This window comes from Ranitomeya imitator, chromosome 3, assembly GCF_032444005.1.
Source record: "Ranitomeya imitator isolate aRanImi1 chromosome 3, aRanImi1.pri, whole genome shotgun sequence".
In the NCBI taxonomy this organism is placed as follows: Eukaryota; Metazoa; Chordata; class Amphibia; order Anura; family Dendrobatidae; genus Ranitomeya; species Ranitomeya imitator.
Window position 1 is genome coordinate 753,822,939 of NC_091284.1, and position 23,857 is coordinate 753,846,795.

Here is a 23,857-nt window from a genome sequence, read left to right on the forward strand (position 1 = left end):
CTGCGTCCAAAACACACTGAGCGGAGGATTCGTGACAGCAGGTCCCCGGAGACTTCTGCCTGCCCTTTTCCTTAGGGTAGCTTTACACGACTGTTTAAAAAATTGTTCAGAGCTTCATCCAGAAAAGTTGCACGACTTATTTTTCACTTGTCATCTGTTTGCAGTCCGTATACAATCCTTTTTTTTTTGCAGCAGCAGCTATTAATAATTTTACAAGACCATTTACAGTTTCTTATATTACAGAATTGCAATGTATCCGTAAAAAATCGGATGCTATGATGTGAAATACAATTTTTTTTTTCACACCAGTAGACTTGAACGGACAGCACTTGGACCAATTTTATTCAATGGGGCAGTACAGATGAGTGGTTTTTTTTCACCGACTGAATTGCCGTATGAAAGAAATCGAGGTACTGTATGCACAAATTTCTTTCGCAAATTGGATGAGACTCACCTATTCAATTCTATGGGTGCGCAAAAAAAATCGAATGTCACAGTATAGCAACCGATTTTTACAGATACATTGCAGTTCTGTAACATAGAAAACTGTAAATGTCTTGTAAATAAATATAATAGCTTCTGCCTTAAGAAATCGGATTGTATACGGATGACAAGTGAGAAAAAAATCGTCCCGCTTTTCTGAAGCTCTGAATGATTGTTTTGTACCTACCCTTACGTGGTAAACTACTGCATTCTGCGACTTTTTTCATGATTCGGTCAGTGAAAACATTCACTCATCTTCATTGCACCATTGAATTACATTGGTCCGTGTGCCTTCCGCATTTTTCACAGATAGCACTCAGACCAAAAATACGGTCGTGTGTCATATCCTTCTGGGAGATCTGGGGTTAGGTGATATTTACGTACTGTGAATCACAGGTCTTCCGTTTAGCCTGTGTGTTTTGTTCCTCATATTAAAGGGAACCTGTCACCTGAATTTGGTGGGACAGGTTTGTGGTCATATGGGCAGGGTTTTCGGGTGTTTCATTCACCCTTTCCTTACCCGCTGGCTGCATGCTGGCCGCAATATTGGGTTGAAGTTCATGCTGTGCCCTCCGAAGTACACGCCTGCGCAAGGCAAGATTGCAGCCAGCGGGTAAGGAAAGGGTGAATCAAACACCCGAACACCCCGCCCATATGACCGCAAACCTGTCCCGCTAAATTCAGGTGACAGGTTCCCTTTAAATGGACTGTTTCCTTTGGCGCTTAAGAGGTTAAGAGCAAGAGTCTTTGTATGCTAGACCTTGTCATCCCTGCCTGTGAAAGTTTTGCTTCCTGGCTTGCTGGAGTTGCGGTGCTGAAGTTGGAGTCTGTAGTTGTTGCTGAAGATTATCTGCTGCTCTGTGGTGTATACTTTCTCCATTATTCTATTCCCATTTGGTTTGTACCTTCCTAGCCTTCCCTTAATTCCTCTTTAACCTTGGTGAGTGTATTTGTATGTAAGTTGCTTTTGGTTATCCCTGTTTGTCTTACGTGTATATACACTAACATATCTGTCCTAGGCCTCCTGGGGGAGGGGACAGCTTAGGACATTAGCAGGAGTGTGAGGTCAGAGACTCGGGCATCTCTAATTTTACTCTCGGGACAGTGACAGTTAACGTTCCAGGGACAGTTTGAGGCCCTCTCTTCCGTACAGAAGACCGTCACGTCTCTCACTGCGCGCAAGTATAAGGAAAGACCTGTCAGTCACTAGCAGCGGATGAGAAGAAGCCGCTGGTGACCGGCCTTTCCAATTAGCCTCTCGTCCAACTTGGTCCCCTTCATGTCCTGACCCTTCATGATCCGATTACGTAATTTACAATTATTCGGTTTCTCATTTGTTTTACCCAATTCCAAAATAAAATCAGATGTTTGTAAACGATAAAGTCTTACAGGATTAGGAGTAAAGAGCCTTACGCATACCCCTAAATCTAACAGACGCTAAATATCTATTGTATTGTGTCTACATAATAAGCATAGTTTGCACATGTTCTACGCTGTATATACAGAAGAAACCATATGAAAAAGTTGCGTATTAAGAACAAATTTTTTATTAGAAACAAGTATAAAAAAAAATATATATACTGAAAACCATAGAAAAACATACAAATTAAAAAGTCTGGTAGCCAACAAAATGCTCAGAATGTGAGACAAACAAATATATGCGGCACCCCTCCTGGACAAACAGCATTCCTAGTAAATAATAGTCCACATAGCAATGTGTTCGTACGTCTGACACACATCCATATAGTAAATTTGGAGAGCAATACTTAGGGTAGCCTATCGGCCATAGTGGCACATCTAAATACTCCTACTCAGTAATGCCCATAATCATAAGGATAGTATATGCCAGTATACTCACACGGAGATGTCAGTTATTGCTGATGTCCAGGAGATGGTGCCACAGCCCCTACGCGTGTTTTGGCGGCGTGCCTTCTTCAGGGGAAGTCATTAGGAGTAGAAGATCAGGTTTACAAGAAGACAACCCACTTATTAATCCATATTATCTTTGGTCTTGACCCAAAAGGTCTAGAATATCTCAAAAAGCCTAATTATTACATTATGTGCAAGAAATATAGCCAACGTGATGAATAGCGGAAAAAGGTCCGACCTTACTGATGTGTTATGCCAATGTACAGCCGCTCAGCCTATATCAGTCTACAATGTAATGGTGAACGAGGCCAAGAACTTAATTAATGCCCCGAATATAAACTGTATTAATATTGGTAACAGAGAAAATATGAAGCGGTGCTTGTAGGATGATTAATGTGCAACAATAAGGAGCAGCTGCACAGTTCAGCGGATGGATGAATTATATCGGAGCTTTCAATAAAATGTATATAAATTGTTTCTAGGCGCAGCTGGAAAAAATAGCCGTTTAGAAATGAATGGCATAAGATAACAATTACATGTAACAATGCCTTTGATCCTTCATTTTAATCATCATAATTAAATATTGCAAATAAATTATAATCAAGGTTTTCTTTTTATTGCGTCGCTTTGGCTCGCATAGTAATTAGCACAGATCCCCAGGTCACCCCAATACTGAAGCTCGTTTGGCTCAGGATACGTGTGAAAGTCTCTTTTTCTCACTGGTGCTATAGATGCTTGTAGTTTAGAACCTTTTTTTTGCTGCTTTTATAGAAATACACCGGCTTTCTTGTGCTGTGGCACTTAAATCTCAAGAAATCCAAATCTGTTAAATGTCTGGCCACTTGCATATCTCCGATTCAGAGAGTCCCCAACATGATCACATTCACATTCGTTATGTTATCAGCATGCTAAGATCTTGGACTGGGTCTTGTCTAATGGTCAAAGTCGCTGGGTAGCACTTAAAGGGCAACCCACTTCGTTTTTCATAATAAAAACTGGTCCAGCCTGGTGTAAAAAATAAAAAAAAATCACCTACTGATCCCCTGCTGCTACTCCATACAATTATCAGAGTCACAGTCTCTTTGCTTACTTTTCTGGCAGAGATGGAACATGACCGCTGCAGCCAATCACTGACCATAGCAGTGAGGCTTTACTCATGTTTTGTCCGCTCTTTGGCTGCAGCAATTACTTATTATCCTTGTTCCTGAGCTGTGACATTGAGGAGATGGGGTCCTGGCCCTGAGCTATGATATTGAGGAGATCAGGCCCTGTTTCTGAGCTGTGATATCGAGGATGGGGACCCTGGTCCTGAACTGTGACATTGAGGAGATGGGGTCCTGGCCCTGAGCTGGGACTTTGAGGATGTGAGGCCCTGGCACTGAGCTCTGACATTGAGAAGATGGGGCCCTGATCTGAGACATTGAGCATGTGGGGCCATGGTCCTGAGCTGTGATATTGGTGTTTTGAGCCGTGGCCCTGAGCTGTAATATTGAGGAGATGGATTCCTGTCCCTGAGCTGAGACATTGAGGAGATGGGGTCCAGCACCCTATTGATAGATGTAAAAAGGATACAGAAAAAGTGATAAAGCTGCAGATGGAATCACGGATTCTGTGCGATAGACCGTAAAAATGTCAACGTAAAAACAAACATTAATAGACCGTTGTGATATTCACTGTACACGCTGTAAATCATGAATATTCAATTGCATCAATTGTCATAGAAAAAAAAGAACCAAGCACCGCATATTGGAACATAAAATGATAAATTAATAGAAGGTTAACAATAGATACCCTGTTAAAATGCCCTTCCTAGACTAAAAATACCAGCTCGCAGTTGCCCCAGAAGTGAAGCACCACATGGCATGCTCCAATTCTGGCCTTTGCTCTTCCCAAATGTTCTGGTGCTTTGGCAATTGAGATTATGGTTTTTGAAGGTTGTGAATTGTTCATAAACACAGCTGACATCAAGCCCTGGTGTTAGTAATGGAAAGGTGTCAATACTTTATTTAAATTTAAAAAAAAATAAAAATCCCACTCAGATTTGACATAATCCAGCGAATCCGACATAGTCCAGTGAATGGAGACCTAAAAAGTAAATACTGTACACACAAAACACAGAGAAAACAAAAACAAAACACTTTCCCTTGTTTTTCGACATAATAAAAAAAAAGTTCACACGCAGGTTCGATGTAGTCCACCTTAATCCAACGAAGCCCTTAAATCTGCCTCACAAAGTCTACGGAGCCTTGTCCTGAGGCTCCATGGGCTTTGCCAACAGCTTCATAGACTTTGAAGGGAGGAATCACTGGATTCGGTGGACAACGTGGGAACTTTTTTCAAGTGGTGAACAAGGGAAAGTGTTTTTGTTTCCTTTTCCCTGTGTTTTGTGTACGTTCTTTATAGGTTTCCATTCACTGTACTACGTTGGAGTCGCTGGACTATGTCGGACCGGCTTGGGATTTTTTTTTATAAAGTGGTGAACTGGGGAAAGTGTCGAGGAGTGTTTATTTAAATAAAATAATTTTTTGTGTGTGTTATTTTTTTTATGGGTTAGTAATGGGGGTGTCTGATAGACACCTCTCTATTACTAACACAAGGGCTTGATGTCAGCTGTGTTTTTGGACAATTCATAGCTGACATTAACCCCAAAACCATTACCCCGATTGCCCATGCACCACGGCAATTGGAAAAAGCCAAGGCAAAGTGCCAGAATTGACACATCTAATGTGGTCTTCTGGGGTGGCTGTGGGCTGGTATTTTTAAGCTGGGAAGGGTCCAATAACCAGGGACCTACCCAGCCTGATAATATCAGCTCTCAGCTGTCTGCTTTACCTTTTCAGGTTACCAAAAATGTACACTCAAAGCACTGATTATATATCTCACTGATATATATATATAGTATATCTACTATATAATTGTCTACGGGTCACTTCCGTCTGTCTGTCTTTCTGTCACGGTTATTAATTCGCTGATTGGTCTCGCCAGCTGCCTGTCATGGCTGCCGCGACCAATCAGCGACAGGCACAGTCCGGAAGAAAATGGCCGCTCCTTACTCCCCGCAGTCAGTGCCTGTCGCCCACGTACTCCCCTCCGGTCACCGCTAACACAGGGTTAATGCCGACGGTAACGGACCGTGTTATGCCACGGGTAACGCACTCCGTTACCGCCGCTATTAACCCTATGTGTCCTCAACTTTTTACTATTGACGCTGCCTATGCGGCATCAATAGTAAAAAATGTAATGTTAAAAATAATTTAAAAAAACAAGCAAACCTGCTATACTCAGCCTCCGTAGTCGCTCGCGCCGGCCGCCATCTTCCGTTGCAGGTTCCGGTGGCAAAGATGGTATGGGAGAAGGACCTGCCATGACATCACAGTCATGTGACCGCGACGTCATCACAGGCCCTGTGCGCCTGCGTGAGAAGGACCTTCCATGACGTCACGGTCATGTGACCGCAACGTCATCACAGGCCCTGCGCGCCTGCGCTAGAAAGACCTGCCATGATGTCACGGTCATGTGACCGCGACGTCATCACAGGTCCTGCACTCATACCAACCCTGGGACCGGAAGCTGCCATGGACTACAAGGGGCCCTCGGAAAGGTGAGTATATGTTTATTTTTTAACCTGTGACAAATATACTACGTAGCTGGGCAATATACTACATGACTGGGCAATATACTACGTGGCTCTGTGCTGTATACTACGTCGCTGTGCAATATACTATGTGGCTCTGTGCTGTATGCTACGTCACTGGGCAATATACTACGTCACTGGGCAATATACTACGTCACTGGGCAATATACTACGTGGCTGGGCAATATACTACATGGTTGGGCAATATACTATGTTGCTGGGCAATATACTACGTGGCTGGGCAATATACTAAGTGGGCTGTGCTATATACTACTTGGACATGCATATTCTAGAATACCCGATGCGTTAGAATCGGGCCACCATCTAGTATATATATATATTTGCATATCTTTAATATATAATAATCTGTAATTTCTACTCTGCATTCTATTCCAGTACACACCACACGGAAACATGTCTACGTGTGGGACACACACTGTCCTTGTGAAAACATGGACATATGTGCAGCCCCATAGATTATAATGTGTGTACGTTTCTCCAGTTTGTGTGAAAACGGACGCCACACATATCGGAAACACAGACATGTGATGGGACCTGAGTGGACCTGGGGCAACTGCCCTCCACCTCCCACCCCAGCTAGCTATGTTTCTGAGTTATTATACATATGCCAAATTAGTGCCCCTGACAAATGCAACTGATCATGCAAAAAGCAAGTCCTTATACCACTATATTGATGGGAATATAAGAGGTATGGCTCTTGAAATGTAATTTGAAAAGAAAAAAAGTTTCATCATTAAGCACCTTGCAAAATATTGCTCATTTATATCATTATTTTTTAATTTTTTTTTTCTAGGTCAACTGGCAGAGAATATGCACTAAAAATCATCAACAAAAGCAAGTGCAGAGGAAAGGTGAGTGGTTTATCTGAAATACTTTGCTTTAAAAGAAAGACCCAATTCAGACATCCGTCTTTCACATCATCGTTCTATCCGTGATTACGACTCTCAGGCCGGTGTCACACTTGCAAGTTCAATGCGAGAAACTCGTGCGAGTCTTTCTCATCAAGTCCCAGCACTGCTATTGGCACTCAGGACCGGAGCGTGCCGTTGCATGTATTTCTATGCTGCTGAATGCTCCGGTCCCGAGTGCCGGCGGCAGTGCCGTGACTTGATGAGAGAGACCCGCACGAGTTTCTCACATTGAACTCACAAGTGTGACCCCGGCCTTAGGAGAAAAACTGACTTGTGAATGAGCCCTAAATATATACGGTCCTGATCATTAGTGTGTGGGATGGGAATGTACAGAAGACTAGAGACTGGTAGCTAGGCCCATTAAGACATCTATCTTTCACAAATTCTATCCGTGTACCCATTATAACCTATGGAGGTGTCACGATTCATTTTTGGATTTGTGGCAGATCTGGTTTCCCTCAGTTTAAAACCTCTTTCCTTTCAGGTCTTCAGGGGTTAATGCAGTTTCCTCGGTGGCCGCTGGTGTATTACATTGCATTGCTGCTGGGTCAGCTGATGTTGGGGTTGACCACTCCCACCATACTTTAAGAGGTCACCTGGTGCATCAGCTGACTGTTGGTGTTACTTCATTCGGCAGCAACCTAGGAGGGAGAAGGAGCTTTCTGGGAGCAGTGTTCTAAAGCTGAGTGCGATTTTCCTGGTGTAGTTTTCTTGCTGCGCGGTGCTTTACAGCAGAAAGCCAAGTGTGGTGATCTTATTACCCAGCCCCTTTTGGTGTCTGTCTTTCCTTACCTCTTGTTGCATTAGTGCAGCGGTGGGACCAGTGCTCTCACCTGCCAGTTCCCTACGTAGGGATAAGAGCAGGGCAAGTGAGGGGCAAGGTATCCTGGTCGGCGATGGGGTGAAAGAACCCATATAGGGATATAGGGACGATAGCAAGACCAGGGCACATGTGCAGGAGGTGTCCAGTCCCCCGTTCCCTACTGACAGGGCCCACCGTTGTAATTGTGTCCCCGGTGTTCCCTTGTTTGTTGTGTTGTTTGTGACCGACCTACGGTTGGGTCGTTTCATACCGGGTCAGTCATATCGTGACAGGAGGTTTGCACACGTCTTTATTATATTTCTGCAGACCAGGTGCTCGCAAAAAAAAATCACAGTGACATGTACAAGTCTATAAGTCCATGAAAATCACGGAAAGCACAAAGATATCATCAGTGTACAATCCGTGTGCTGTCCTTGATTAACATTGTAATGTATAGGAGAAGCTTTGGCATTTATTTATTTATTTATTTATTTTTCCATACATGAAAAATTCCTGAAACTGATGGTAAAAACTGAGACACTGGCCAAACACTGCTAAAAATCACTCTTGGCCGTTTTTCATGAAAAATCACAGGTCTGAATGAGGCCTCATTATTATTATTATTATTTTCCTTTTCCATTGGGAAAGTTGAGATACTGTAAATCTAAAATACCCAAATTTTTTTTTGGGGGGCCACACAGTACCTCCATGTGACTTCCGCTGTTAGATTTAAAGCTGCGGTATGTGCATTAGTCCTTATACTGTGCACTTTCAACTCTTTGGCCTTAATATATTTACATTTTTGGATCTGTGCATTGGCCATGGCCATCATATTTAGTCTACCCTAGAGCGATTGCATTCAGCAACTTCTGAAGGCATTCATATCAGTGACTGCGCATTATTGTTGCTGTTAGGGCTACGTTCACACCACCATATTTTTGGTCTGAGTACTGTCTGAAAAAAACGGACCGCACTCGGACCTATGTTATTCAATGGAGCAGCGCAGATGAGTGATTTTTTTTTTACTGACCAAATGTGCATGTAACATAAATTGCAGCGTGCACAAGTTTCTTCCATAAATTGAATGAGACTCGCCCATTCAAGTCTATGGGCACGCAAAAAAAATTTGGATGCCTTACGCAGTTACAGTATAATATACAATTTTTCTGGGCACATTCCAATTCTGTAACATAGGAAACTGTAAATGGTCTTGTAAATTATTAATAGCTGTTCCTGTGAAAAAAAAGGTTGTATATAGATGACAAGTGAGAAAAAAATAGTCAAAGTTTTCTGGATGAAACGTTGAACGATTCTTTATAAGCTCGTGTGATACCTGGTAGGAAAAGGAGCTGCTGAGCGCTCCCAAGAATATGAGCAATACCCAGTAATCACTAAAGTGAACAAGAAAAAGGAAAAATAAAGCTAAAAAGGAATTTAAAAAACGTATTAAAACCACAACGCGTTTCGGCTGTGACCAGGCTTCCTCAGGTGTTACCTGTCCTTTTTCCTTTTCCTTGTTGGTGATCACTGAGAATTGTTCATTTTCTTGGGAGCCCCCAGCATTTGGATCTCTACATTTAGCAGCTAAAAGAATGCTACTCGACCGCAACGTGTGAATGCAGGCTTTCATTCCTAGATGGCTATGACTAGTAAAAAAAAAAATAATAATAATTTTACATTTGAAAAATAAGAATATAAAATGACAAATTCTTGAAAATATAAAATACAAATTGCATCTTCATAGAGGAAGAGGACTTGAACTCTATGTGTTGGACACTATAGGATGGAATATGAATAAGATGTCCCAATCTCGACCCTAGCCTCATGTGACTTTTCTTTCCTGGAGTGAGTGTTAATAATTCCAACCTTGCTGGTGCCATCTTAAGAGATGTTACCATTATCTCAGTGCAGCCGAGAACTAGAAATCTGCTTTTTTAATGAGAAGCGCTGACCTCAGGAGACTGGAAATGTAATTACAGAATTGAGTAAATTAGGAGTTTTATACTGGACCTACATGTCCTAATCATATCGCCCCCTCATTAATAATTCCCTTAGTGTTACCCACTGGGGTTATACTGCGCTCCCATCACCCATGATGGGGTTTCGATCAGTGCAAAAATAATTACCGTATATAAGTTTAATCGTATTGGAATAATTTATAAAGGATTATTATTTTTAAATCTAGACAGTTCCTTAAAGGGGTGGCCACTTCTTTTTAGCATGTATTGGGAATCTGATTTTTTAACAGGTTCTCCTCCTTCACAGACTTCAAAGTTTGTCCCCAGAACTGTTTATCAGCCTCTTCCAACTGAAAACGCTGCACTTGAGAAATCCCAGCACTTACAGCCTTGGATGCTATCAATAAGGTTATTAAAGGGGTTGTTCGCTACTAAGACAACCCCTTCTCATTCCTCACCTGATAAAATAAAAAAGCCTATAATCTCATCCTGTAATGGCGCCGTTCCCACGGTGTCGGCACTCGTGGTCCCGGCGCTCTCGTGTGGTTGTATGAGCGTGCCTGGCGCCCAATCAGCTCTGGCGTCACTCACCGCCTTCTGTCGAATTGAACATGAAGAGGAAGTCAGAGATCAACTTTGGCCCGGACTTCCTCTTCATGTTCAATTTGTCCAAAGGCGGGTACAGGGACCACAGCACTGATTGGGCACCGGCACCGCTTGTTATTCAACAGCATGGGAGCCCTGGGAACGTGAGTTCCAACACCACGGGAAAGGCGCCGGCACCAGAGGTGAGTATAGGCTTTTTTATTTTATCGTGGCTAAGTGTGGGGAATGAGAAGGGGCTGTCTGAGGAATTTTCTGCCAAGCTGAATGCAATTAAGCATAGAAATCATCAAGATCCACTGCTGGCAGCTCCTTGTGCAATTTCCAACCAATTACTTTTGTCTTGTGCATAATAATAGCCAGAGATTGGTCAGTATATTATGTGAGCAATGCCATGAAGAGCCCTTCAGCAGTGAATATCACACTGGATGATTATATTGTGGGATGGCATAGATGGAACCTCTAGCCTACATTTCAGGTACACTGATGGCTTGGCGTTACATCACACGCTTGTGGAATCATCGGTTTGGACATTTCTCTAAAGTGTCCCAGGAGCCGTTTTTGAACATGACAACACCAGGTTGCAAGTTGCTCGTGCTACAGCGAGCAGTCTGTGTGGCCTAAATGTATTATCTTGCCTAAAGCATCTCCCACCGACCACATCTGGATGTCATTGGCCGGCAATTGCAAAGGGAGCTGCCAGCAGCGGATCTTGATTATGTGCCCAACTGCATTCAGCGTGGCAGAACGTTCCTCACTGCATTCAGCATGGCAGAACGTTCCTCAGGCAACTATTAATAATTGTATTGATGGTAACCAAGTCGTGTAAGTGTGTGGCTTTCTGCACATGGCTCTCATACTCGATACTGAATAGATCTTGTTATTTTTAAAATATTGTTAACATGTGTATCCATTCCCTGATTTCCAGAATTACACAACTTTTCTTTTTGATGCTCGAATTTCGATGTTGATTTTGATGTATTAGAAAGAGCCACATAATCATGTTGCCAACACATTAATGAAAATAAAGATATAAGTGGAGGACCCCTTTAAAATATTATACTTTCACTATATATTAATGTTTTTATCAATTGTGAATACGATGGTCAGTGTTCTGTCTTATCACTTTGGAGTATTCATCCATGTCTTTCTTTTCTCTTGATCAGGAACATATGATCCAAAATGAGGTCTCCATCCTGAGAAGAGTGAAGCATCCCAACATCGTCCTGCTCATTGAGGAGATGGACATGCCCAACGAGCTGTACCTAGTGATGGAGCTAGTGAAGGTCAGCGGCCATGCTTAATCCATGGGCAACACTGAACAGTTCTACAACTTTCTTATATACTTTGGTGCTGATTCTTCAATCAGTTCTAACACAACAGCTTGAAATATCGTAACAACTTACTCCCATCTTTAAGACTTTAAATCGAAGCATTTATGTTTAAATTCTTCATTATATTGGTAGTGAATGAAAACACTCTGCTTTAGATACAGAAGCCGCTTCGCGCGTCAGTATCTTGGTCAGTATGTTACATTAGTAATGAGGTAGCCATTGCTGAAGCACCTGCCAGCATGATCTGCTCTGTAGGAAGCACGCCACGTGGCACTATGCCACCATGGTCCACGTGTAAATACACACAGCATGTAAATACACAAATAATACTCAATATTTGCTTTAAAACCCCCCCCACAGATGTTATATGGACACCATCAGTATGACGTTCCTTTTTAACACATCCATTGCGTTCGTTAACATAGGAAACCCCGTATATTTTCTTAAATTTTTGATGCATAAAATCAGACGTACAGATAGAATATTGTCCGTTTGTTTCTGCATGAAAAAGGCACGATTTATTATACGGTCATCCGAACCCGGCCTGAATACATCAGCAGGAGCTGACAACTCTCTCCACTAGTTTACTACAATGTAATGGTCGACATGTTACGATGTTACATGAAATTATGTTCTCCATCTTCCCCCCGTTGTGCTCTGGTTGTATCATCTGAAAGAATCGGATGACACTATGCTGACACTCTGAACAAACCTTAGGTCACACGCTCAGTATTTGGTCAGTATTTTACCTCAGTAATTATAAGCCAAAACCAGGAGTGGGTGATAAGTGCAGAAGTGGTGACGTGTTTCTATTAGACTTTTCCTCTGACTGTTCCTCTCCTGGTTTTAGCTACAAATACTGAGGTAACACACAGCGAGATACGGCCGAGTGTCGCAGGTTAAACCCAAGCTCTGGCACCGGCACTCCAGAGCGGAGCGTGCGGCCGCATAGCAATACATGGAGCCGCACGCACCGCTCCGGAGTGCCGGTGCCAGAGCTTGGTTTTAACCTGCGAGACTCGGCTGTATCTCGCTGTAGTGTGACTCCGGCCTAAGACTGAGACTACACGGAGACAAACAGGGCTGCGCGCGACCCACAAGGTGCTGCATCTGACTTGACTCACAAAATGTCAGTACCACTTGGATTTTTTGCAACAGTTCGATCCAATTCGCTTGCATTGTGATGTGATGTAGCAGCGACATTCAGCAATCTGTGGCCGAAACGCGTTGTTCTAAAGTCGCCGTGTAGCTACAGCCTAACTGACCTTTAGTTACCCTTACTGGGTACAGGACCTAGTCTCCGCCGCTGCTCTTGTCTATGTTTGTCTGCAGTGCTGACATCATGTTGACAGTGCTGCAGCCAGTCACTGAGTTTATTGGCTCTGCTGATGTAGTTAATGAGCTGCAGCACTGTCAACGTGAAGTCAGCACGGCAGCGGTGGAGACACTGGACCTGGGTAGGGTAAGCAAAGCGCAGGTTGTTTGTTTAACTCTGAACTGCACCTGGAGATAATGGGTCATTGGAAATGGAAAACCCCCTTTAAATATGGAAGAGGCATAGGAAGCTTCATTTTTCTAGATCCTGTGTTGGATATTCTCTACCAGTGGTCCTGCTTCTTTTACAAAATTATTTCTATAAAATGGCTCCATGTAATCATATAAAACAACTTGTAGGTCAAAACTAGTGATGAGCAAATATACTCGTTACTCGGGATTTCTCGAGCACGCTCAGGGGTCCTCCGAGTATTTTTTAGTGGGATTCCCTAGCAACCAGGCAACCCACATGTACTTATGCTGGCTAACAGATGTAAATCATTCAGCTGCAGCAATAAAAACTAAATCTCCGAGCACTAAAAAATACTCGGAGGACCCCCGAGCGTGCTCGAGAAATCTCCAGTAACGAGTATATTCGCTCATCACTAGTCAAAACTAATCGTCATATTGGAAGCCAGTGTCCATAGAGTTATGGTGGATTAGTGACCACTGCTGCCATCTGGTGGTGATGGCCAACATCACTATTTTAACACACCGCAGACCTCATCTCCCAAAGTGCTGATCACAGCTGGGACATCTGGGAACAGTTTCTGGTCAGGCCACCTTGCATTACACAAATTAAAGTATAAAAAAAAAGTACTTATTAACTTTTTTAATTTTTCAACCTATTTACAGTTCTAAGTCATATCAAGTAATAAGAAAATGTGACAGGTTGACTGAAACCAGTGATGTTGGGGGGGGGGGGGAGGGGGGGGGGTCTTACTCCAATAGAGATCTTTAAAATATCAAATATCTTAATTAATACTTTCATCCCGGCTGCAATAAAGGAAAACATATATTTTGCATTAGTGATTAGAACAAGTAAAGCAATACCAGATAAGTAGTTATACCATGGAATGGCAGATTGTGTCTTTTTATACTGTTTTTCTTGTAGTTAAGAAATACATTTTTATGATCTGATGAGAAAAAAAGAAAACTTTGCAGGCTGGGTTTCCATTCTGTGCTGCTGCCACATGTTGCCACTAATGGTGGGCAATGGCCACGTATTTCTGTGGGTAAACAGAAGAATTCTTATTAAAGGCTATGGACACCTTTGAGATGGAAAAAAAAATTCTAGATGTGTTATTGTTAGTGGTTGCTAGAGATGGGAGAAATGGTTCTCAGGACTCCAAGCCAAGAATACCGGAAAGTAAGGAGATTTGCAGGGATCCCATCCAGCTGTCACAGATTACTGACCTGGTTGATGGAGTCCTACATATCACTGCTCCCATCTCAAGTGGTCACTAAGTTTCAGTCTGCATTCTTCATCCAATTTCTGAACCCCTGATATGCAGTGTGCGGCCTGATCCAAGTTGTTGGAGTGTCTCTCCCTGTAATATAGGCTGGACGAGAGCTCATATCTCATATGTCAGCACAGCTCCAACTCCACAGTAATCTCCTGTTTTCTCCTTGTCTGTAGCCTGTTGTTTATGCCTCTTCTTTTATCTTTTCTCTCCTCTTTGGATCTCACTCCCTGCTGCTATCTCTAAGGCCGCCGTCACACTTGCGAGTTTTACGGACGTATGAGCGCAGAAAATATGTCCGTAAAACTCGCAAAACAAACGGCACAATTATTCTCTATGCCCCTGCTCCTATCTGCCGTATTTTACTGATCCGTATTATACGGCTTTCTACGGCCGTAGAAAATCGCAGCATGCTGCGTTTGTCACCGTACTGCGTAAGAAATACGCCAATGAAAGTCTATGGAAGCCTGAAAAATACGGATTACACACGGACCAGCAGTGTGACTTGCGAGAAATACGCAGCGGTCTTAGAGAGAAAAGCCGGTAATTAATTGCGGTGTACAGTAAAATCACACTGACAGCTTACAGAAGAATAGGTAGAATAAATGTGTACACATAGAATAGGTATATATATATATATATATATATATATATATATATATATATATATATATATATATATATATATATATATATATATATACATATATATATATATATATATATATATATATATATATATATGTCAGTGAGACACATATATGTATATCTATTAATATTTCTTCCAGCGCGAGATAGCTTTAAAGCCGGTAATTCAATTACCGGCTTTTGCTATCTCCTTCCTAAACCCGGCATGATTTGAGACCTGGTTTACATACAGTAAACCATGTCATATCCCCCTTTTTTTTTGCATATTCCACACTACTAATGTTAGTAGTGTGTATATGCAAAATTTGGCCGTTCTATCTACTAAATTAAAGGGTTAAATGGTGGAAAAAATTGGCGTGGGCTCCCGCGCAATTTTCTCCGCCATATTAGTAAAGCCAGTGACTGAGGACAGATATTAATAGCCTGGAGAGGATCCATGGTTATTGCCCCCCCCCCTGGCTAAAAACACCTGCCCCCAGCCACCCCAGAAAAGGCACATCTGGAAGATGCGCCTATTCTGGCACTTGGCCACTCTCTTCCCATTCCCGTGTAGCGGTGGGATATGGGGTAATGAAGGGTTAATGCCACCTTGCTATTGTAAGGTAACATTAAGCCAAATTAATAATGGAGAGGCGTCAATTATGACACCTATCCATTATTAATCCAATACTAGTAAAGGGTTAAAAAAATACACAAACACATTATTAAAAATTATTTTAATGAAATAAAAACAAAGGTTGTTGTAATATTTTATTCAACGCCCAATCCAATCACTGAAGACCCTCGTTCTGTAACAAAAAAAACATAATAAACCAACAATATCCTTACCTTCCGCAGATCTGTAAAGTCCAACGATGTAAATCCATCTGAAGGGGTTAAAATATTTTGCAGCCACGAGCTTTGCTAATGCAACGTTGTTCGTGGCTGCAAAACCCCGGGGAATGAAGGTAAAGTAGGTCAATGACCTATATTTACCTTCATTTGCGGTGAGGCGCCCTCTGCTGGTTGTCCTCATATGAACTCGAGCCTGGGAGAAAATTCCCACGATCTAGGGACAACGTTGCAACAACGTTGCATTAGTAAAGCTCGTGGCTGCAAAATATTTTAACCCCTTCAGATGGATTTACATCGTTGGACTTTACAGATCTGCGGAAGGTAAGGATATTGTTGGTTTATTATGTTTTTTTTGTTACAGAACGAGGGTCTTCAGTGATTGGATTGGGCGTTGAATAAAATATTACAACAACCTTTGTTTTTATTTCATTAAAATAATTTTTAATAATGTGTTTATGTATTTTTTTAACCCTTTACTAGTATTGGATTAATAATGGATAGGTGTCATAATTGACGCCTCTCCATTATTAATTTGGCTTAATGTTACCTTACAATAGCAAGGTGGCATTAACCCTTCATTACCCCATATCCCACCGCTACACGGGAATGGGAAGAGAGTGGCCAAGTGCCAGAATAGGCGCATCTTCCAGATGTGCCTTTTCTGGGGTGGCTGGGGGCAGGTGTTTTTAGCCAGGGGGGCCAATAACCGTGGACCCTCTCCAGGCTATTAATATCTGCCCTCAGTCACTGGCTTTACTACTCTGGCGGAGAAAATTGCGCGGGAGCCCACGCCAATTTTTTCCACCATTTAACCCTTTAATTTAGTAGATAGAACGGCCAAATTTTGCACATACACACTACTAACATTAGTAGTGTGGAATATGCAAAAAGAAGGGGGGATATGACATGGTTTACTGTATGTAAACCAGGTCTCATATCATGTCAGGTTTAGGAAGGAGAGAGCAAAAGCCGGCAATTGAATTACCGGCTTTAAAGCTATCTCGCGCTGGAAGAAATATTATATATATATATATATATATATATATATATATATATATATATATATATATATATATATATGTTTTACGCTGTGTGTGACGCCGGCCTAACTGTGAGAGAAGAGAGTACAGAGAGAGCAGATAAAGGAATTACAGGCACTCTACCCCAGGAAAATTATCAACTTTTTTTTTTCAATTAAGACTATTTAGAAAGTCCCTTACAGAAAACCTGTCATGTCCACACTAGACCCATATCTGCAGGTAAATGGCGTTAAAATGTTTCCTGACCGCCTTACTGGAATCCCGGCTACAGCTAGAGAATGAACCTACATCCTCCCGGCAGCCACTCACTGTCAGTAATAGGGCATTATAGCCGAACGATAACCGTCACTGTAGTGTCAGCAGCGGCTGTAATCACTCCCTAAAACTGTGATTGACAGCTCCCTCTGCACAGAGGCGCAGCACAGCAGGCTGGCAATCAACGCTTGTCTGGGAGTGAGCAATGACTGTAGCGATTGATTGCAGTTATTTATTCCAAACGGCTTGCAACCAAATATTAAGTTGAGGGTGCCAACAATTTTGTCCGGGCCATTTTGGGGGTTTTGTGTGAAATTATGTCCAATTTGCATTTTTTTCTCAATTTTTTGTGTTGTTCATTATTGTTCCAAGGAAATAAACATGTGTATAACAAAACGTGTAATGTCAATAATTTTTTGGAAGAAAAATTTCATTTTCTAGAACAATTTCAAGGGTGCCAACACTTTCAGCCATAACTGCAAGTTCATTTTTCTCCCGGCATCTGCACATTGACTAAGGCGGCCAGGCAGCATTATATCACTGTTTATCTGCAGATTAATCCTATAACAGCCAGTAAAGAGCATTTTTGCATGAGACAAGGTATACATAGCCTTAAAGATCACGCCACCATTGGCCTCCACATGGGGGCGCTATCTCACCCACAAGTGGCCAGCACTGTATGAAGATCCAGCCGTCAGCGGAAGCCAATCAGCACTTACTGAAAGGAGGCTGACGATATCTCGGCTTTTATTTTACCCTATAAACAGATTATTATTTTACTGTGATTTTAATATGTCTTCAGGAGATTATTTTGTCTTTTTCAGGGTGGGGATCTGTTCGATGCCATTACCTCTACTAACAAATACACAGAACGAGATGCCAATGGGATGCTCTATAACTTAATGAGCGCCATCAAATATCTGCACAGCTTGAACATTGTTCATAGGGATATCAAACCTGAAAATTTGTTGGTAAGTACCACAAGAACATGATGGAAAAATGCCAATATAGGTTCTTACTAGTGATGAGCGAACGTGCTGGGATAAGGTGATATCTCAGCATGCTCTGGTGCTAACCAAGTGTCTTCGGCATGCTCGAAAAATACATTTGAGACCCCGCGGCTGCATGTCTCATTGTTTGACAGCTGCAACACATGGATGGATTTCCCGTTTGTTAGGCAATCCCTGTGTGTGCTGCAGCTGTCTAACAGCAATGAGACATGCAACCGCAGGAACTGGAACATATTATTCGAATACGCTGAAGTCACTTGGTTAGCATTAGAGCATGCTGAGATAACACCTTATCCCAGCACGTTCGCTCATCACTAGTTCTTACACTTCCAATAAAGCACCAGCCCGGTATGTATCATCTTTTGCTACGTTTGTGGTGTAAATGATAGGGTAGACAGCGCTTATTTGATTTATGATATATAGTATTTGCGCTATGAAGAATGACTGTTTAAAGCCTGTTGGCTCCTGCTAGCCAAGTGGCCACAGATATAAGGGTATTATTTGTTACCCATGCCTCATACACAGTACCATGCCTCACAATGCAGAATCTTCAGCAGAGCCCCAACAGTCACGGGTCTTTAATAGTATTGGCCTTCTCATATAGACCAAAGCGACCATTTCGGACTCTTAGGCTCAGGGGGGATTTCACTTTTAGAATAACGGACCTCAAATATTTTCTTGTGATGTAAGATAACAAGGCGGCACTGGAGCGGAGAAAGGTGAGTGCTGTCTGATTTTGTTAAGTTGACAGTTCTCATCAGCGCTGCAGCCAATCACTGATCCCATAGACTCGAGCTTTCTTCATTGATTGAGTTCATTAAATAGATTCAGTGATGATGTGAACTGGCGACGTGATGTCACCTCTGCAGCCAAAAACTGTGAGATCGAAGCCGAGGCGAATAGCCGGCTCTTTTAGATTACAGGAAACATTTTGCCTCCTCTTTTCTAAAAATGGAATAACGCTTTCCATTGTCGTGCATGAATAGAGACCTGCTACTACTCCTGTCGGAGGACCCTTTTCATGGACCTTTCTGGACCTTCATGTAATATTCTTCTTTGGCCAGTGCACAGATTTAACGTCAAGACTACAAAGTCAAAATTGTGCTATGGTAGATACAGAAATAAAATAGTTCTGCCTCACTGGGCTGTTTCCAGAATAGCGCCTCCTGTGGTCGGGGTCGGACGCTCATATTCGTGTCTCCGCCATGGGCAGAGTAGGTGGGAAGAACTTGGTAAGTGATGTTCTTCTCCAGGAACTCCTCTGTATGTGGTATCGTCTAAAGCTATGGATAGGGGAGACAAACACCCCCCGGATAGGGCAAAGATTGTCAGTCAAGACGAGACTAAGCCAGTATATTTATTAAAAAATGTCCTAACTGTTGAACGTTGGCACTAGGCAAAACTCTTTAGGATGAGGGAAACGTAGAAGATGGCTGCACTTGGACAAGGTCAGTTCCTTCGATGCCAGTTTGCATGTGCTTAGCATTTAGTATAATAACTGAGCTCTCTCTCATTACAGACTAGGATTTATCGCGCTCTTCTGGGTGAAATATATACGGTATTTAATTATTACATAGAAGGCTTTATGGCGGAGCTGTAGCGATCGCGTCAGCGGTCAGTAATAGTATGAGACACAATAAGAACACACGTCTCTCGGGGTCTTGGCTCATCCATTAGTTCTCAGGCAATCTTTCTACACACTGAACTTTTGACAGATTTAGCCTGCAGCATGTTTTAATGGGGTGAAACACCTGGAACAAAAAAGAAGGCATTAGAAATGTAGAAATGGTCCCACATGATATCCAAAATATGTAAAGTCACGTTTTTAGGGTAAGATAAAGTTGTCCCCATAAAATGTCAATTATATTTCTATATTAAACCTAGAAGACACAACAAGACCTCATATAGGGCACATACATGTCATTCATGCCCCCTTTCTTTCATTATATGGTCTGACTAATCTCTGTGCTGTGCGCCCCGCTAAGCTGAGTAATGCAGCTAAACATAGCGTGGCCCTCGCCATCAGTGATACAGGTCATTCACCAGGGCAGATACTCGATACAGCCCAGGATACAAGGCCTGGTGAAGAAGCAGTACAGTATATAGTACTATAGTATCTGCGGCTGTAATAGCAGTGCAGTACCTGTGGAAATATGTAGAATAGAGGGCTACATAAAGCACAGCGTGCATTCACCAGCAGGGGTGGAGAGGAGAATGCTCTGTAGCTATAGCTGTGACTCAGCCTTAGGCCGGGATCACACATGCGAGAAACACGTCCGTGTCTCGCATGTGAAATCCAAGCTCTGGCGCCGGCACATGGGAGCGGAGTGTGCGGCTCCATGTGTTGCTATGCGGCCGCACGCTCCGCTTCGGAGTGCCGGCGCCAGAGCTTGGATTTCACAGAGCTTGTGATCCCGGCCTTAGGCCTGTCCTACACGTCCAGATAATTCCGGTACCGAAAAAATCGGTACCGGAGTTATCCATGTCCGTGTGTCCGTCAGCTCACGTAGGCCATCCGTGTGGCACACGTGCGGCACACGTGTGCCGACTGGGTACCACACGGAGCGTGCAGGAGACAGCACTAGAGATGAGCGCTGTCCCCTGCATCTGGTGCTGAAGCCGCCATTCATATCTTCTCTCCAGCAGCGTTCGCTGGAAAGAAGATATGAAAAATCCTTTTTTTTTTGTTTTTTCGTGTTTTAAATAAAGATCCCTGTCTCCACCCCCCTCCCACCCCCTGTGCGCCCGCCCGCTGTTAATAATATACTCACCCGGCTCCCTCGCAGCGTCCTGTCCTCGCCGCAGCTTCTCCTGTATGAGCGGTCACGTGGTGCCGCCCATTACAGTCATGAATATGCGGCTCCACCCCTATGGGTGACCGCTCATACAGGAGAAGCTGGCGCTGAGAGGACGCTGCGAGGGAGCCGGGTGAGTATTTTATTAACAGCGGGCGGGCGCACAGGGGCTGGGAGGGGGGAGGGGACAGGGATCTTTATTTTAACCCCTTTACCCCCAAGGGTGGTTTGCACGTTAATGACCAGGCCAATTTTTACAATTCTGACCACTGTCCCTTTATGAGGTTATAACTCCGAAACGCTTCAACGGATCCTGGTGATTCTGACATTGTTTTCTCGTGACATATTGTACTTCATGATAGTGGTAAAATTTCTTTGATAGTACCTGCGTTTATTTGTGAAAAAAACGGAAATTTGGCGAAAATTTTGAAAATTTCGCAATTTTCAAACTTTGAATTTTTATGCAATTAAATCACAGAGATATGTCACACAAAATACTTAATAAGTAACATTTCCCACATGTCTCCTTTACATCAGCATAATTTTGGAACCAATTTTTTTTTTTGTTAGGGAGTTATAAGGGTTAAAAGTTGACCAGCAATTTCTCATTTTTACAACACCATTTTTTTTTAGGGACCACGTCTCATTTGAAGTCATTTTGAGGGGTCTATATGATAGAAAATGCCCAAGTGTGACACCATTCTAAAAACTGCACCCCTCAAGGTGCTCAAAACCACATTCAAGAAGTTTATTAACCCTTCAGGTGTTTAATAGGAATTTTTGGAATGTTTAAATAAAAATGAACATTTAACTTTTTTACACAAAAAATGTACTTCAGCTCCAATTTGTTTTATTTTACCAAGGGTAACAGGAGAAATTGGACCCAAAAAGTTGTTGTCCAATTTGTCCTGAGTACGCTGATACCCCATATGTGGCAGTAAACCACTGTTTGGGCGCATGGGAGAGCTCGGAAGGGAAGGAGCGCTATTTGACTTTTCAATGCAAAATTGACAGGAATTGAGATGGGACGCCATGTTGCGTTTGGAGAGCCACTGATGTGCCTAAACATTGAAACCCCCCACAAGTGACACCATTTTGGAAAGTAGACCCCCTAAGGAACTTATCTGGATGTGTGGTGAGCACTTTGACCCACCAAGTGCTTCACAGAAGTTTATAATGCAGAACCGTAAAAATAAAAAATCATATTTTTTCACAAAAATTATATTTTTGCCCCCAATTTTTTATTTTTCCAAGGGTAAGAGAAGAAATTGGACCTCAAAAGTTGTTGTCCAATTTGTCCCGAGTACGCTGATACCCCATATGTGGCAGTAAACCACTGTTTGGGCGCATGGGAGAGCTCGGAAGGGAAGGAGCGCCGTTTGACTTTTCAATGCAAAATTGACAGGAATTGAGATGGGACGCCATGTTGCGTTTGGAGAGCCACTGATGTGCCTAAACATTGAAACCCCCCACAAGTGACACCATTTTGGAAAGTAGACCCCCTAAGGAACTTATCTGGATGTGTGGTGAGCACTTTGACCCACCAAGGGCTTCACAGAAGTTTATAATGCAGAGCCATAAAAATAAAACAAAATTTTTTTCCCACAAAAATTATTTTTTAGCCCCCAGTTTTGTATTTTCCCTAGGGTAACAGGAGAAATTGGACCCCAAAAGTTGTTGTCCAATTTGTCCTGAGTACGCTGATACCCCATATGTGGGGGGGAACCACCGTTTGGGCGCATGGGAGGGTTCGGAAGGGAAGGAGCGCCATTTGGAATGCAGACTTAGATGGAATGGTCTGCAGGCGTCACATTGCGTTTGCAGAGCCCCTAATGTACCTAAACAGTAGAAACCCCCCACAAGTGACACCATTTTGGAAAGTAGACCCCCTAAGGAACTCATCTTGATGTGTTGTGAGAGCTTTGAACCCCCAAGTATTTCACTACAGTTTATAACGCAGAGCCATGCAAATAAAAAATATTTTTTTTTCCACAAAAATTATATTTTAGCCCCCAGTTTTGTATTTTTCCAAGGTTAGCAGGAGAAATTGGACCCTAAATGTTGTTGTCCAATTTGTCCTGAGTACGCTGATACCCGATATGTGGGGGGGAACCACCGTTTGGGCGCATGGGAGGGCTCGGAAAAGAAGGAGCATCATTTGGAATGCAGACTTAGATGGATTGGTCTGCAGGCGTCACATTGCGTTTGCAGAGCCCCTAATGTACCTAAACAGTAGAAACCCCCCACAAGTGACCCCATATTGGAAACTAGACCCCTCAATGAACTTATCTAGATGTGTTGTGAGAACTTTGAACCCCCAAGTGTTTCACTACAGTTTATAACGCAGAGCCGTGAAAATAAAAAATCTTTTTGTTTTCCCACAAAAATTATTTTTTAGCCCCCAGTTTTGTATTTTCCCAAGGGTAACAGGAGAAATTGGTCCACAAAAGTTGTTGTCCAATTTGTCCTGAGTACGCTGATACCCCATATGTTGGGGTAAACCCCTGTTTGGGCACACAGGAGAGCTCGGAAGGGAAGGAGCACTGTTTTACTTTTTCAACGCAGAATTGGCTGGAATTGAGATCGGACGCCATGTCGTGTTTGGAGAGCCCCTGATGTGCCGAAACAGTGGAAACCCCCCAATTATAACTGAAACCCTAATCTAAACACACCCCTAACCCTAATTCCAACGGTAACCCTAACCACACCTCTAACCCTGACACACCCCTAACCCTAATCCCAACCCTATTCCCAACTGTAAATGTAATCTAAGCCCTAACCCTAGCCCTAGCCCTAACCCTAGCCCTAACCCTAACCCTAGCCCTAACCCTAACCCTAGCCCTAACCCTAACCCTAGCCCTAGCCCTAACCCTAGCCCTAACC

At 42.8% G+C, this 23,857-nt stretch overlaps 1 protein-coding gene across 6 annotated transcripts in view; it reads left to right on the top strand.

Annotated features, from left to right (window-relative positions):
- Positions 1–23,857, top strand: part of DCLK1 (doublecortin like kinase 1) — a 560,719-nt gene that overhangs the window by 463,342 nt on the left and 73,520 nt on the right. For all 6 annotated transcript variants that reach the window (XM_069758966.1, XM_069758968.1, XM_069758965.1 and 3 more), the window contains 3 exons: positions 6,801–6,858; positions 11,448–11,567; positions 17,994–18,140. In XM_069758966.1, coding sequence (XP_069615067.1) covers positions 6,801–6,858; positions 11,448–11,567; positions 17,994–18,140 — 325 coding nt within the window. The remainder of the gene's footprint in view (positions 1–6,800; positions 6,859–11,447; positions 11,568–17,993; positions 18,141–23,857) is intronic.